This window comes from Nuphar pumila, chromosome 9 (genome assembly GCF_984573655.1).
Source record: "Nuphar pumila chromosome 9, dmNupPumi1.hap1.1, whole genome shotgun sequence".
NCBI classification, from domain to species: domain Eukaryota; kingdom Viridiplantae; phylum Streptophyta; class Magnoliopsida; order Nymphaeales; family Nymphaeaceae; genus Nuphar; species Nuphar pumila.
This window is the reverse complement of record NC_143257.1, coordinates 119,245,065-119,258,600: the sequence shown is the minus strand read 5'-3', so window position 1 is coordinate 119,258,600 and position 13,536 is coordinate 119,245,065. Positions and strand designations below refer to the sequence as shown.

The window sequence follows — 13,536 nt, the reverse complement described above, 5'->3', positions numbered from 1 at the left end:
GTTACAGAAAGAAAAAAAAAAAAAAAAGAGAAAGAAAGAAGAAAAGAAGAAAATTCAGCTTTTCTTCCATATCCGTCAATTTTTTTTATGTTTCTACGCTACGTAAGGTACAGGTTCCTCTCTAGATTCGTATGGAGAGAAGTAGTTTTAAATCTTATTTATGTGTAAGTTTGAATGGAAAAGGGAAATCTAATTCAAAACATGTATAAAAATATGCATCAAGACACGATTTCATGTATTTTTTATTGGATGTGAACATGCCATTGATTTTTCATGTTTAAGCATGTGTTCAACATCGATTTATTCTTGAATTCACATATCATAGAAATACATGTCAATTTCTGCAGTCTTTCTATGCTGAATATATACGTGTATATATATATAATTTTTTGGTCCTGCTAATTTTGGCATATTCTTATTTTATTGTGCATGTTCAAAGAACAATACATAAGTATTGTTGGGGATCAGCTTTGATACAGTTCAGACCAGCCGATATGCATATATGCTATTGCAAAGTCTGAACCAGTCTTTCCCATATATTTCTTGATACCGACAGCATCTGATCGGATTGTCGATGTGTTGCATGAGCAATCTGATTAGACTGTTGCCTTGCTTGGTTGTGCAATCTAACCAGATTGACGAAGCATGAGGGCATGAGCAATCTGATCAGGTCGGCACTGTTGGCTATGAGTGCATGTTGATCAGACCTGTTGTAGAAATTTGTTTTATGATGTTATCAAACTTGATCTAGTATATGTAATGATAGTCTGTTGTTTTGATCATAAGTATATTGTGGTAGACTATTATCAAAGTTGATCATGGACTGTTATAAAAAAATATATGTGTTAGCATATTATGTTGATCAGATTTGACCATGTGATGTGATTGAGATTAGATAACAGATCGGTATATGTTGTACCTAAGGACTGTCTGCAGATTTATCCAAAAGTTATTTTGGTTGACTGTTAATGAATCTTATTATGTGGTTTTGATAATTGTTTTCAGATTTGATGACATGTTATTTTGTGGACCGTCAATAAATCTGATTTTGGCTATTAGTTTGTGAACTATGAATAGCATTAATTACATGTTTTGATGCCGATCAAACTTAACTGTATATGTGAATCTTGATGGTTATCAGATTAACTATGCAGTTATTTTTTATAAAGGCTATAGGGTGACTATATATTAATTTGCATCAACCTGAATTTTTTGTTGTTAAGTTGTCTATCGTCAAGTCTGAATTTTTTTTGTTGTAAAACTGCCATCAAATATGTTTTCATGTTATGTTGACTCTCATCAACTCTAAATTTATGTTGTTGAGTTGACTGTCATCAAATTGAGCATATGCTATTATGTTGGTTGTTGTGGAATGATGTATATACATGTCTTGTTGACTAATTTCAAATCTGATTATTTTGTTATAAGTGTGGACTGTTATCTGTTGCATATAGAAGTGTTTTTACAAGTTGTTCTGGGCAGCACATTGTTGCACAATTGTGCTGCAATAACTTGTTCACAGCATGCTGGTGACAGCATGTTGCTACTCACTTTAGTACAGCAACGACATGTTGTTGATAGTATATTGTTGGGCATGATTATGCAATAGATATCAGACTTGCTGAATGGTGCATGGTGTAGTTAAATTTGAACCAGATTTGCCATTTTTTGGCTCTTGTGCAATCTGATCAGATTGTCACGGTTTTGGAATGTGGATTTTGATCAAATTGGCCACGATTTGATATTGAAAAATCTGATCAAACTATCAATGGGTAGAGTATATGCAATCTGGTCATACTGTTGTGCATACTTAGGTGTTTGCAATCTGACCAGATTGGCAATATGTTGGGTTTGCATTATGTTGAATGTTATTTCTGAACAGTTTGGCTATGTTCAGACCTGCATTCATATGGACTGCATGTGATTTGATTGTGCATGTTTATGCATTCAAATACTATGTTACAAATGTACATATCATACACATAAAAATTCTGAAGTTTATTTTGATGTTTGCATAAACATGATCATGCGCATATTAGTTGTTTATGCATGGAATTGATCATGATAATGTGTTGCAAGTATCTGTTTGCATGTGTATGCAATTGGTTTTATGAGCATTCATGTTGTATGATTGAATATGCATTGTTTACATGTTTTGAAACAAGGTGTGTGTGACATGTTCACTAAAATTTTGCAAAAGATGCATAAATCACTTTGAGATGCTTTTGTGGCCAGATATGAACCACTGTAGGCCGTATAGGCCAGGATCATGTGTTTCTCTACTTGTGTTGGTTAATTTATGGATTGCAAAATTTATTTCTGAAAATTATTGGTTTTTACAAAATTAATTGCACTGTTAAAAATGTGGCGAGCGAGAGTCCGAGATGGGTTTTGCATGGATTTGCAAAACGGTTCTTGTGTAAAGAACTTGAAATTGTTTAAAAGGTAAAAAAGACAAAACAGTGTAATTAATCTCTTCCTTGATGTCCCTTTCACAGTATGTGAATCTTGGATAGCGGTCATGGGGGACCGTGAGGATACGAAAACTCTGTGTATGATTGTGCCCCTGAACCCGATGTAGTGATTTACCTCCCAACCACGGTTTTAGGGAGATTTCGGCCACTTTACTTGGAGGTGGTGGTGTTGACTCAGTTGTAGTTATGGTATACCAAGAAAGTGGCGTCAGTGGTTGAAATTTTTCATTGATATCCCGACATTAAGTAAGGATTCATAATGTTCCGATGGAAGGTGATGATTCCTGATATCGGTCCAGGAATAAGTGTAGAACCCAATAATAAAATAAAAATTGTGTTAAGCTACAACTGGGAACCTAACTTGAATTTCGAGAATTTGTACCCGTTTTGAGTATATGTGGGTTTAAGGAAAAATGAAAACTAAAATTGTGTGCATTTATTAGGTACGTGCATGCAAAAACAACTCTGATAAATAACTTAATAAGTTCATGTATGTGCATTGAATTGTGCATCTTTAGTGTTTTGCATTAGTCCATTCATTCATATTTATTATGTTTTGCATGATAATTGTTAATGCATAGCATTTGTTTAAATGCTTAAATGATAAGTTGATTATGGAAAATTGTTGTGATATTTCTCTGAAATTTATGCATGAATTTGGTTTATGTTATTTCCTTACTAATTGAATTTTTAGAGGAATTCGTACAAAGAACTTTGGTTCTTACCCGTCTTCAAAAATTTGTTTTACATGTCCGGGTGCTCAGTGATGGGGTGACTTGATAGCTGGAGATTGTGAGCCCTGTGACCAGTTCTGAGTTATTTGACAGAGCGGCTCCTTGTGATAGACGATTTTCTATCTTAGTTATTTGAAATTATTTAATTGATTAATAAAATTGATTATTTCTCATTTGATTCAATGCACTATTTATTGTGGTTTGGTATATTAAATTTGTGAGACCCTGAATCCTTGGGTTTGTTTCCGCAATTGTTAAAAATAAATAAATACATTATTTTTACGAGGATTAGTTGGGTTCGTTACACTCTCAATTTACCTACTTATTGCACGTGTGCGTGCTAGGGACCTCGACAATAAGACACTCCTTAATTGCTTCAAGATGCTTCAATTAACTACACTTAACTCTGGGGACTTGAGTCATTGGACTTCTAAAGCGACAAGCATACTCTACCTCCAATTTCCTAGTCATCTTAGTTCTAAACCTCAAAGACTTGTAACCAATCTCATTCTCTTTCCTTGTCTATGCTCCATCATGGTTGGAATTAATTCTATTTGATGTAGTGTGTGCATTGGGATTTGTGCATCAAGCAAAGAAGAATAGAAGAAAACAAATATGACCGCAGCAAGAGAGAACTCACCAAAGTTGAATAGGGTGGATGTCCTCTTAGGTTTTCTTTTATGTAATTTCATATACAAAAATACCCCAAGTCAATACATAATATTGCAAGACTTGACCCTTTTAACTTGAATGACAAATATACCCTTGAGTACAAACATAAACACAAACAGATACAAATGGATTGCGGATCATGGATATTCTTTAACACTCCCCATCAAACTGTACATGGGTGAGCACCATGGACAGTTTTCCTTTCAAGAACCAATATCTCCGAACCGAAAGAGGTTTAGTGAACAAATCTGCAACTTGTTGCTCACTAGAAATAAATGTGGGTTGAATCTCTCCATCCTCTACTCTCTACCGCACAAAATGTTGATCCAGCTCAACATGTTTTCTTTTGTTGGGTTGAACTGGATTAGTGGATCGCACTTCTGTTATCGCAAATAATAGTGACTTCCCAACCTTTTGATGCAATGCAACAAGAAAATGACAAATCCACAAAAACTCTGTCACGGCAACCATAGCCCTATATTCTGCCTATGTACTGGATCTGGCTACCTTCTGGTGTCTCTTAGTAGACCAAGAGACAAGATATGAGCCAAAATACACACCATACCCTATCATTAACCGCCTCGTACTCGGATTACCTATTCAGTCGGCATCTGAATAAACTACAACAACAAGTGGAGAATGAGATGTCATCCATGTACCTTTTTTATAAATCAAGCCATCTGAGATTGTGCCCTTAATGTACCTCAATTCTTTTAACATCTTCCATATGGCTTTTCCCGAGAGCATGCATGAATTGTAAAACTTGATTAACTGCATGCACTAAATCTGGTCTAGTACAAGTCAGATGCTGAAGAGCACCCACAATACTCCTAAACTTCTCTGGCTGATCAAGAAGTGCATCACCATCTTAATTATCTTGCCATTTGGTAGTTAAAGCCATGGGAGTTTTTGTTCGTTTACACTAAAGCATCTTGTTATGTTGAAGAAGATCTTAACCATATTTGCTTTGAATCAAAGCCAAGGAATCTCTGTTTTGATCTACCTGCACCCCAAAAAAATATTGTAACACTCCAAGGTCCTTCATGTGGAATTTGTCATGCAAAATTACCTTTAGTTGATTGATCCTAGTCTCATCATTCCCTGTAATGACTAATGTCAACAACATAGAATAATACAATCTTCATGCTTTTAGAACCATTATATACAAATAGAGAATAGTGATATGATAATTGTTTTTATTTCATTAGTGTTAACTTAAACCTGTTAAAAATTAGATAGTCGCACATAAGTTTTTTTAACCTGTGGCATCGCCACACCCGCACACGTATCCGCACCCGCACATGACATAGGTGAATACATATTCAAGTGATAGCTGCCACAAGAGGTACATTTCTATTGGCCATGGAGATGAAAGAGTTTGCCACTATAAAAGTTGGATTAAGTTCATAATGACCGAAATATCCTTAATGAGAATCATGTTACCACACTTATTGTTGAAACTATTTGCATATTTCACACTTTAAAGACAAGATGTGTCTCAAGGAGGTGGATTCATACAAATCTATGACTAGACTGAGTCACAAATTAGTTACTAAGTTGAGTCTAAATTGTGTCAACGTTAGAGGGTCATTTCTTATTGGGTATTTACGGTTGGGTTTTTGGTGGTAAGGATTCAATTGGTTGAGTATGAAGTATTGACAACTCGAACTGTTAAAATGTATCTCCTAAATTCGTTGATGTAAATATAAATATATATACTTATATACATAGAGATACATATACATATAGATATTTATATGTATATGTATCTCTATTTATATAAATATGTATATTTATATATTTTTTCTTTTTGATTACCCGATAAGGGTATAATTGTAATTTCACCTCTTGCGCATATTCCATTTGGAATATGTTGTATCTTTTTTCTTTTTATTTTTTTGTATCTTTTTATTTTTTATTCTTTTTCCTTTTTTCCAAAAAGGTGCATTGGGGGTCCCCCAATAGAGTCATTGGGGGCTCCCCAACGACTCCTTTGGGAGCCCCCTTCACCTCCTCCTTCTTGTATAAATAGGGGTGTTCCCCTCTTGTTTTCCTTAAGCTTGAGAGTCTCAAGCATTTAGTTCTTTCTATCAAATACATGCCATTGTGCATGTTTATTATTTTTACGCTTTTGCGTACTTTGTTCAAGTGTTGTGAGAGTGCCTTCGTGCACATCTTTTCTATATTATTTGTGCTCATATGCGTATTGTCTTTTCATAGACAATTTTACATGGTACCAGAGCAAGGTTGATTATTGAAGATCGTGGGATTCTCCATTTTCAAGTGTCTCGAAAAACGTGTCTTCCGGTCTTTGAAGTTTGAAGTGGTGGATATTTCTTCTCAAATATTTTAGAAGAATCTTGTGCAAAGTTGGTGTTGGAAATATTGTGTTGGTACGCTTTTTCCTCTACCTCTTTTCTCTCTAATGGGCGAAAAAGAGTCTCATTTTGCTCTTGGTTTCAAATTAAATGGGTCCAACTATAATGTTTGGGCCGGAAATATGGAGGCTCATATAAAAGGGAAGGGCCTATGGGGATATGTACTTGGCACAATTTCGGAACCGGAACCCAAGATTACCGTGGTAAATGGAGGCAAAATCAAGATTCTTGAGGGGGAAGAAAGAACCAAAGCCCTTGAAGAATACTCCAAGAAGCACGATGAATGGGAAATGAAGAATTTCATGATTCTTTCATGGTTTTTCTCATCCGTGGAAACCAAGATTAATGTCAATATTATTAAATTCAAAAAGGCATCGGAAGCTTGGCATTATCTTGAAAAAATGTACACATCAAGGGATCTCTCTCATAAGTACTACCTTCAAAAGAAGGCTATTTCTCTTACTCAAGGTGATATGACGATTAGAGAATACTTTGTCGATCTTTCCTCTATTTGGGATGAGCTTGCAATGCGTGAAACAAAATGGAGTGGAGAGGCAATTAAGCTCCGTCACAAGCAACTTGAAGAAGATCGGTTCTTCAACTTTTTGAATGGGCTAAGGCCCGAATTTGAGCAAATAAGGTCATCTCTTCTCTCCTCCTTTTCTCCCCCTTCTCTTGAAGATGTTCTCACCAAATTAAGTGGTGAAGAGACTCGTATGAATTTATGTAAACAAGGACCAAATGTTCTTGCGGTTCCTTGTAGTATTGAAGAAAATAGTGAGGTTAATGCCGTATCAAGACCCGGAAACAATGTAAGAACCTATTGTCCCCCTCACTTTAAATTTCAAAATCAAGGAGAAAATGGTGGACAAAGAGGGAAAAGGGACTATAGCAAAACTATTTGTCATTTTTGTAAAGAACCGGGGCATATCAAACATGTTTGTCCCAAATGGAAGAAGCTCCTAGCCATGGCTACCACTGGTGTACCACAGAAAGAGGAGGCATCTTCAAGTGGGACCCTCTCTATAAATCAAATAGTAGAAGCTCTTCAACCTCTCCTCAAAGGATCTACCTCCGGTGCGGCCGTATCCACTTCTTCTCCAAGTAAAATCTCTTGGCTTTTGGACTCCGGTGCATCCTTTCATATGTCCCCAAACATGTTTTCACTCTCCGATTACTCAAAAAATGGTTCCCCATCTTTTGTCTCCACTGCGGATAGAACCTCTCTTGAAATTAAAGGAATAGGTAATTTTGAAACTCAAGAATTTTTTATTCCAAAAATCAGATTTATACCTAAACTAAACTTAAATCTCCTCTTTGTTTCTCAACTCACGGACCATGGCTGCGATATTAAATTCTCTTGTGATAAATGTTTAATACAGGATCGTCAGTCCGAGAAATTGATTGGGGAAGGCTTTAGAAGAGGAGATTTATATTATATGGAATCTCTTCAAGTTCAAAAGTTTTGTGTAATGTTGCCCGACATAAAGATATAAATGTATGGCACAAAAGACTTGGTCATCCTAATATCACCAAGTTATCATATTTACATTTTGTAAAAGACCTATGTAAAAGCTTTTTTTCTTGTAATGACTGTATTCTTGGAAAAATGTGAAGTTTACCTTTTGAGCAAAGAACTATGTTCTCTTCTAAAACTTTCGAAATTGTCCATTCGAATGTTTGGGGACATGCACCTGTTGTTTCAAAAGAAGGCTTTTCCTATTACGTAATATTTGTAGATGATTTTTCCAGATATTCGTGGATATATTTTCTTAAGTTTAAACATGAAGTGTTTTCAAGTTTTAAAAATTTTCATTCAATGATTAAGAACCAATTCAGCAGTAACATAAAGATCTTTAGAAGTGACTCTGGAGGAGAATATCTCTCCAATCGATTTAAGGTCTATCTCGAGGATCACGGTATTGTTCACCAAAGGTCCTGTCCTAAAACGCCTCAACAGAATGGGTTGGCTGAAAGAAAACATAGACACATTATCGAGACCACTAGGACTCTCCTTATATCTCAAAATATTCCTAAAAATTTTTGGGCTGAAGCAGCTTTTGCTTATGTTTATTTGATAAATCGCTTACCATCTAGTTTATTAGGTAAAATATCTCCCTTTGAGGTATTACATAAGCTCGAACCTGATTATAATAGGTTAAGAGTCTTTGGATGTAAGTGTTTCATACTTACGAATAAGAATGACAAGCTTTCTCCCAAGGCTATTCCTTGTGCTTTTCTTGGTTATTCTGAAACCCAAAAAGGTTTTCGTTGTTACGACCATCGAGATGATAAGCTATATGTCTCTAGAAATGTAACTTTTTTAGAAAATGAGAGTGGTTTTGAAAAAAATATTTCTCAACAAGAAAATTTTGATTACTCCTTATTCAACTTATTGTCTAGTAATGATGACATATCTAGTGATGATGATGTATCATTAAACCATGATGAGGAAAATAATGAAGATATTGGTGAACATAATTCACTCAATGATCCAGAAAGTAGAGTTCCAAGTGAGCCTATAACCTACTCTCGTAGAAACCAAGACACCTTTAGAAGTGCTATTGATCAATATAGTGAGCTTTCCACCCCTCTTGACCATAGAAGATCTGAAAGGAATAGAAGACCTCCAACTCGTTTTGTCTCTTTTGATTCTTTTTCACCCCGATATAGGGCTTGTCTAAGTGTCATTCACTCTTATTTTGAACCAACAAATTTTGAAGAAGCTAAAAAATGTATAGAATGGCAAGAAGCCATGCAAAGTGAACTTAATGCTCTTAAAAGGGCAAAAACTTGGGATTTCCAAACTCTACCTATAGGAAAGAAAACTATAGGTTGTCGATGGGTCTTTAAAGTTAAAACTAAGAGCAACGGTTCTCTAGAAAGGTATAAAGCTCGCTTAGTTGCTAAAGGATATGGGCAAGAGTATGAAATTGATTACGAAGAAACCTTTGCCCCTCTAGCTCGATAGGTTACGGTTAGGTGTCTTATTACTATTGCATCTATTAGAAATTGGAACATTTTTCAAATGAATGTTAAAAATGCCTTCTTAAATGTTGATCTCAACGAAGAAGTATATATGGATGCCCCACCAGGCATGATAATTCCTAAAGACAAAGTTCTTCGTCTTCGAAAGGCTCTCTATGGTTTAAAGCAGGCTCCCAAAGCCTGGTATGATAGGTTTACCAGTGTAATGCTGGAAAATGGTTTTTCCTCATGTTATACTGACACTGCTTTGTTTACTAGAAAATCTAATGCAGGGATTGTAATTTTGTTGCTCTACGTTGATGATATGTTAATTACAGGAGATGATGTTCAAGGAGTCAAGGGTATTAAGTCCGTCTTGACTTCAAAATTTGAGATGTCAGACTTAGGTTTTTTGACATATTTTCTTGGAATTGAGGTTGCCTATTCGCAACGTGGTTATTTTCTATCTCAATCTAAACTTGCCTGCGAGATTATTGACAGGTCAGGTATTTCTGATGACAAAGTATGTGAAACTCCTGAAGTTGTGGAAGCAAAAATGAAGATTGACGACGGTGTTCCTCTAACCGATCCTACTCCTTACAGGCAGTTAGTAGGTTCTTTAATGTATCTTAGCATTACTCGACCCGATTTGTCACATGCTATACACATCGCCAGCCAGTTTCAGCACGCTCCTACAACCGTTCATATGAGTGTTGTGCTTCGCATCATCAGATACTTAAAGGGAACTGTGAATAAGGGAGTATTCATATCCTCTTCTTCTGAATTGAAATTGCTTGCTTATACTAACTCAGATTGGGGAGGTGACCCCAGGAACCGTCACTCCACCACTGGTTTCTGTGTTTTCTTAGGTGAGTCTTTGATCTCATGGCGATGTAAAAAGCAACAGAAGGTCTCCCTGTCATCCACTGAAGCCGAATATAGAGTCATGGCATCTACCACCATGGAAATTGTATGAATTTGACGCCTTTTGAAAGATATGGGAGTATCTATCAAAGAACCAACAAAGTTGTGCTGTGACAACAAAAGTGCAATTTATATTGCCAAGAATCACACTTTTCACGAGCGAACAAAGCATATAGAGATGGATTGCCATTATGTCAGAGAAGAATACTTGAAGAAGGTCATTGATCTACCATACGTAACGTCTGAGTATCAGCTTGCCGACTTCTTCACCAAAGCTCTTTGTTCGCCCAGATTTTATTTCCTCCTTGGCAAACTTGCGGTCATCACACCGTAAGTTTGAGGGGGGGTCTTAAAATGTATCTCCTAAATTCGTTGATGTAAATATAAATATATATACTTATATACATAGAGATACATATACATATAAATATTTATATGTATATGTATCTCTATTTATATAAATATGTATATTTATATATTTTTTCTTTTTTATTACCCGATAAGGGTATAATTGTAATTTCACCTCTTGCGCATATTCCATTTGGAATATGTTGTATCTTTTTTCTTTTTATTTTTTTGTATCTTTTTATTTTTTATTCTTTTTCCTTTTTTCCAAAAAGGTGCATTGGGGGTCCCCCAATAGAGTCGTTGGGGGCTCCCCAACGACTCCTTTGGGAGCCCCCTTGCACCTCCTCCTTCTTGTATAAATAGGGGTGTTCCCCTCTTGTTGTCCCTAAGCTTGAGAGTCTCAAGCATTTGGTTCTTTCTATAAAATACATGCCATTGTGCATGTTTATTATTTTTACGTTTTTGCATACTTTGTTCAAGTGTTGTGAGAGTGCCTTCGTGCACATCTTTTCTATATTATTTGTGCTCATATGCGTATTGTCTTTTCATAGACAATTTTACACGAACATGTTAGGATAATAAATGAGGGTTATTTCTAATTGTAAAGAGGTCCTGGTTAATGAGAAATTCATGAAGGATTGGTCAACCCTCAAATCAGGTCCTCTCTCTCTACTAGAGGCTCACCCTACCCTAAGGGAATGCACAACCTGACTTTGGCATCCCATTTGCTAGTTGTCTTGGTCGATTTTTGGCAGCCAAGTACTCTGTTCTAAGGTGCAAACTGTGAGCCAAGTCTCAACTTCAGGACAAGGTCGCAATTTGCTATCATAATATCATCTAATTGTTCATCTTTGATCACAAATGTGATTTAAAAAAAGGCTCGTAAATTGCTAATCTAGGTTTTCTTTTGGTCCCATTAAAAGTGATCTCGACACATTTTTGCAATGTACACTACAAGTACTTTCAACATGTAGCATTCTGAAAATGATTGTCGTATTCAGTAGTTTGACGTGCGATGTTCCATGGTTACCTACAAAGGTTGGCCTAAAAAGATGATTATTTTCCCTCCACCACACATGTAGTATATATCAGTGTCATGCACTTCGAGAAAAATGAAACACAAACAAGATAACTGATAAACTTAAAATCTGAGATGGAGGGATGTATTCCTATGTATAACCAATCTTTTTGGATGCTAAACTTATTAGATATTGCATTACAAGCAGAACTATCACATATTTGCTTAGTAGAATGTTTTTCTCTTCTTTATGTTCATCTCTTATGTGCTTTTTATCCTTTTGTCAGTCTCAACCTCAGCCTCAAAAAATTTCATAGGAACAATGCACACAAAAAACAAGATGGTTAATGCAATCTTTACATGAGTGGCTTATGGTGACATACCATTCCCACTTGGACCAAGTCCAACGTAAGCCCCTTATGCAGTAAGGAAAGACGTAAAGACAGCAAGACCCTCTTGCTTTCATGGTGATCCTCCACCTCCAAAACAATGCAAGAAACAAGCTGCCCAACAGAAAACGTACCAAGAAAGCCACTGCTTTCAAGGTCCTGCAAAAGGAGAACATCCATCGAAAGCTCAGAAAAAAAACACATCAGACTATATCGATGAAGCACCGAACACAAGCTCCTGGAAGCTAGAGAATTAAGAAGCTAATTTTCAGGTTGCATTACATTTTTCTGACGCCCGAAGGAGAGTCCATTGGCTTTACTTTCTACGAGTAAATCGGACGCTTCCTCTGCTCTGACGTATCCCCTCGATCCACCAGGGAGGCTCACAACAAGGTCCTTCGAGTTCACTTCAGAAATGACGCCGAGCATCTTCATTCCAGGAGCGACATTCTACTCAAGCAAGCAACACAAACAAGAATTACATCAAAGAATCACCTTCGTGCCAATCCGAAGACTAGAATCACCCAAACGAAGCAAAGAGTCTCTTCTTCCGATTACCTTGAGGGTGATCTTATTCGCGAACTTCGGAAGCTTGCTGCCAACTCCATCTCCGAAAAGAGAACCGAAATCATCCTCTTCAGAGAAGACCTTCTTCATGCGGTAGCGCTTCTTCATGGACTCTCGCGCTCTCTCTTCCAGATCGAACTCCACCTCCGCTTCCGTCCTCGCCGCCACGACCTCCGAGCGACTCAGAACGCTGCCGCCTCCTAGGAGAAGGAAAAACACACAAGAAGAGCATCATGTTGGAGTGGGCAAGCGCAGAGTGAGAAGGGGAAACGGCGAGTGGGGGATCAAACCTCGAGGGAAATCGGGAGCATCGTCTTCCTCTGTGGACATGTTGACGTTGGGTTTGGGGGCGGCCGAGAGGCGGCGGCCGTCTGCTTTCCGCTTCGAAGATTTATTTGCCGCCATCTTCGGCTGATTCGGCCGAGAGGTGCAGCAGCTGAAGGAGAAAGGGAGAGAAGGGGAGGGGGAGAGTTGGGGTTTAAGAATTGAAAAGGGACGAGCGGGTTGCTCGGTTGTCGGCTCGAAGGGTTTTAAGGCGGCTAGGTTTTTAGTTGGCGTTGGGGGGTGTCAATGGATCGGGTATGACTCCATCCGATAGTCACACTGATTTGTTGACTCGATGACTTGGGATTCGGATTCGGCTGGAAAGTTCGGTTTTTTTTTTCAAAAATGGGGCACGATGACACGGATTTTTTATCAATAAAAAACTATTTTTAAATATTTTATCATAAAAAATAGTTTTCTATTGAAATAATATTAAAATATAGGGTTTCATCAAACTTGGATGCTATTAGTACTAGCGTCTTCATGGTCTTACCAATGGGTGCCCCGCTTGTTTGTTGGGAGTTGTTAGTGCCCATCACCAAATGTTGCAAGTTTAAAACCCAATGGTATGTTGTGTAACTTGTGTGGGGGTCTTCCTAACCCCAACTTGCCTTTCAAAAAAAAAATTATTGTTTTCATGGTCGCCCAAGTGGTTAGGGTGAGAGTATGGATGCCCGAAAGCCCTAGATCTCAAGAGTTCAATTCTTGGTGGGATCAAACTTGCAAGAAGTATGTGGCAGA

General features: G+C 37.2%; 1 protein-coding gene across 1 annotated transcript in view; it reads right to left on the bottom strand.

Moving 5' to 3' along the window:
- Positions 1-12,949, bottom strand: part of LOC149829074 (RIBOSOMAL RNA PROCESSING 5) — a 110,077-nt gene extending 97,128 nt beyond the window's left edge. Inside the window, exons 1-4 of the mRNA XM_090017890.1 lie at positions 12,762-12,949; positions 12,463-12,671; positions 12,187-12,354; positions 11,899-12,063 (exon numbers count right to left, since the gene is read on the bottom strand). Of these exons, the coding sequence (XP_089874016.1) occupies positions 11,899-12,063; positions 12,187-12,354; positions 12,463-12,671; positions 12,762-12,876 (657 nt within the window). The 5' untranslated portion in view covers positions 12,877-12,949. The remainder of the gene's footprint in view (positions 1-11,898; positions 12,064-12,186; positions 12,355-12,462; positions 12,672-12,761) is intronic.
- Positions 12,950-13,536: the final 587 nt, after the last annotated feature.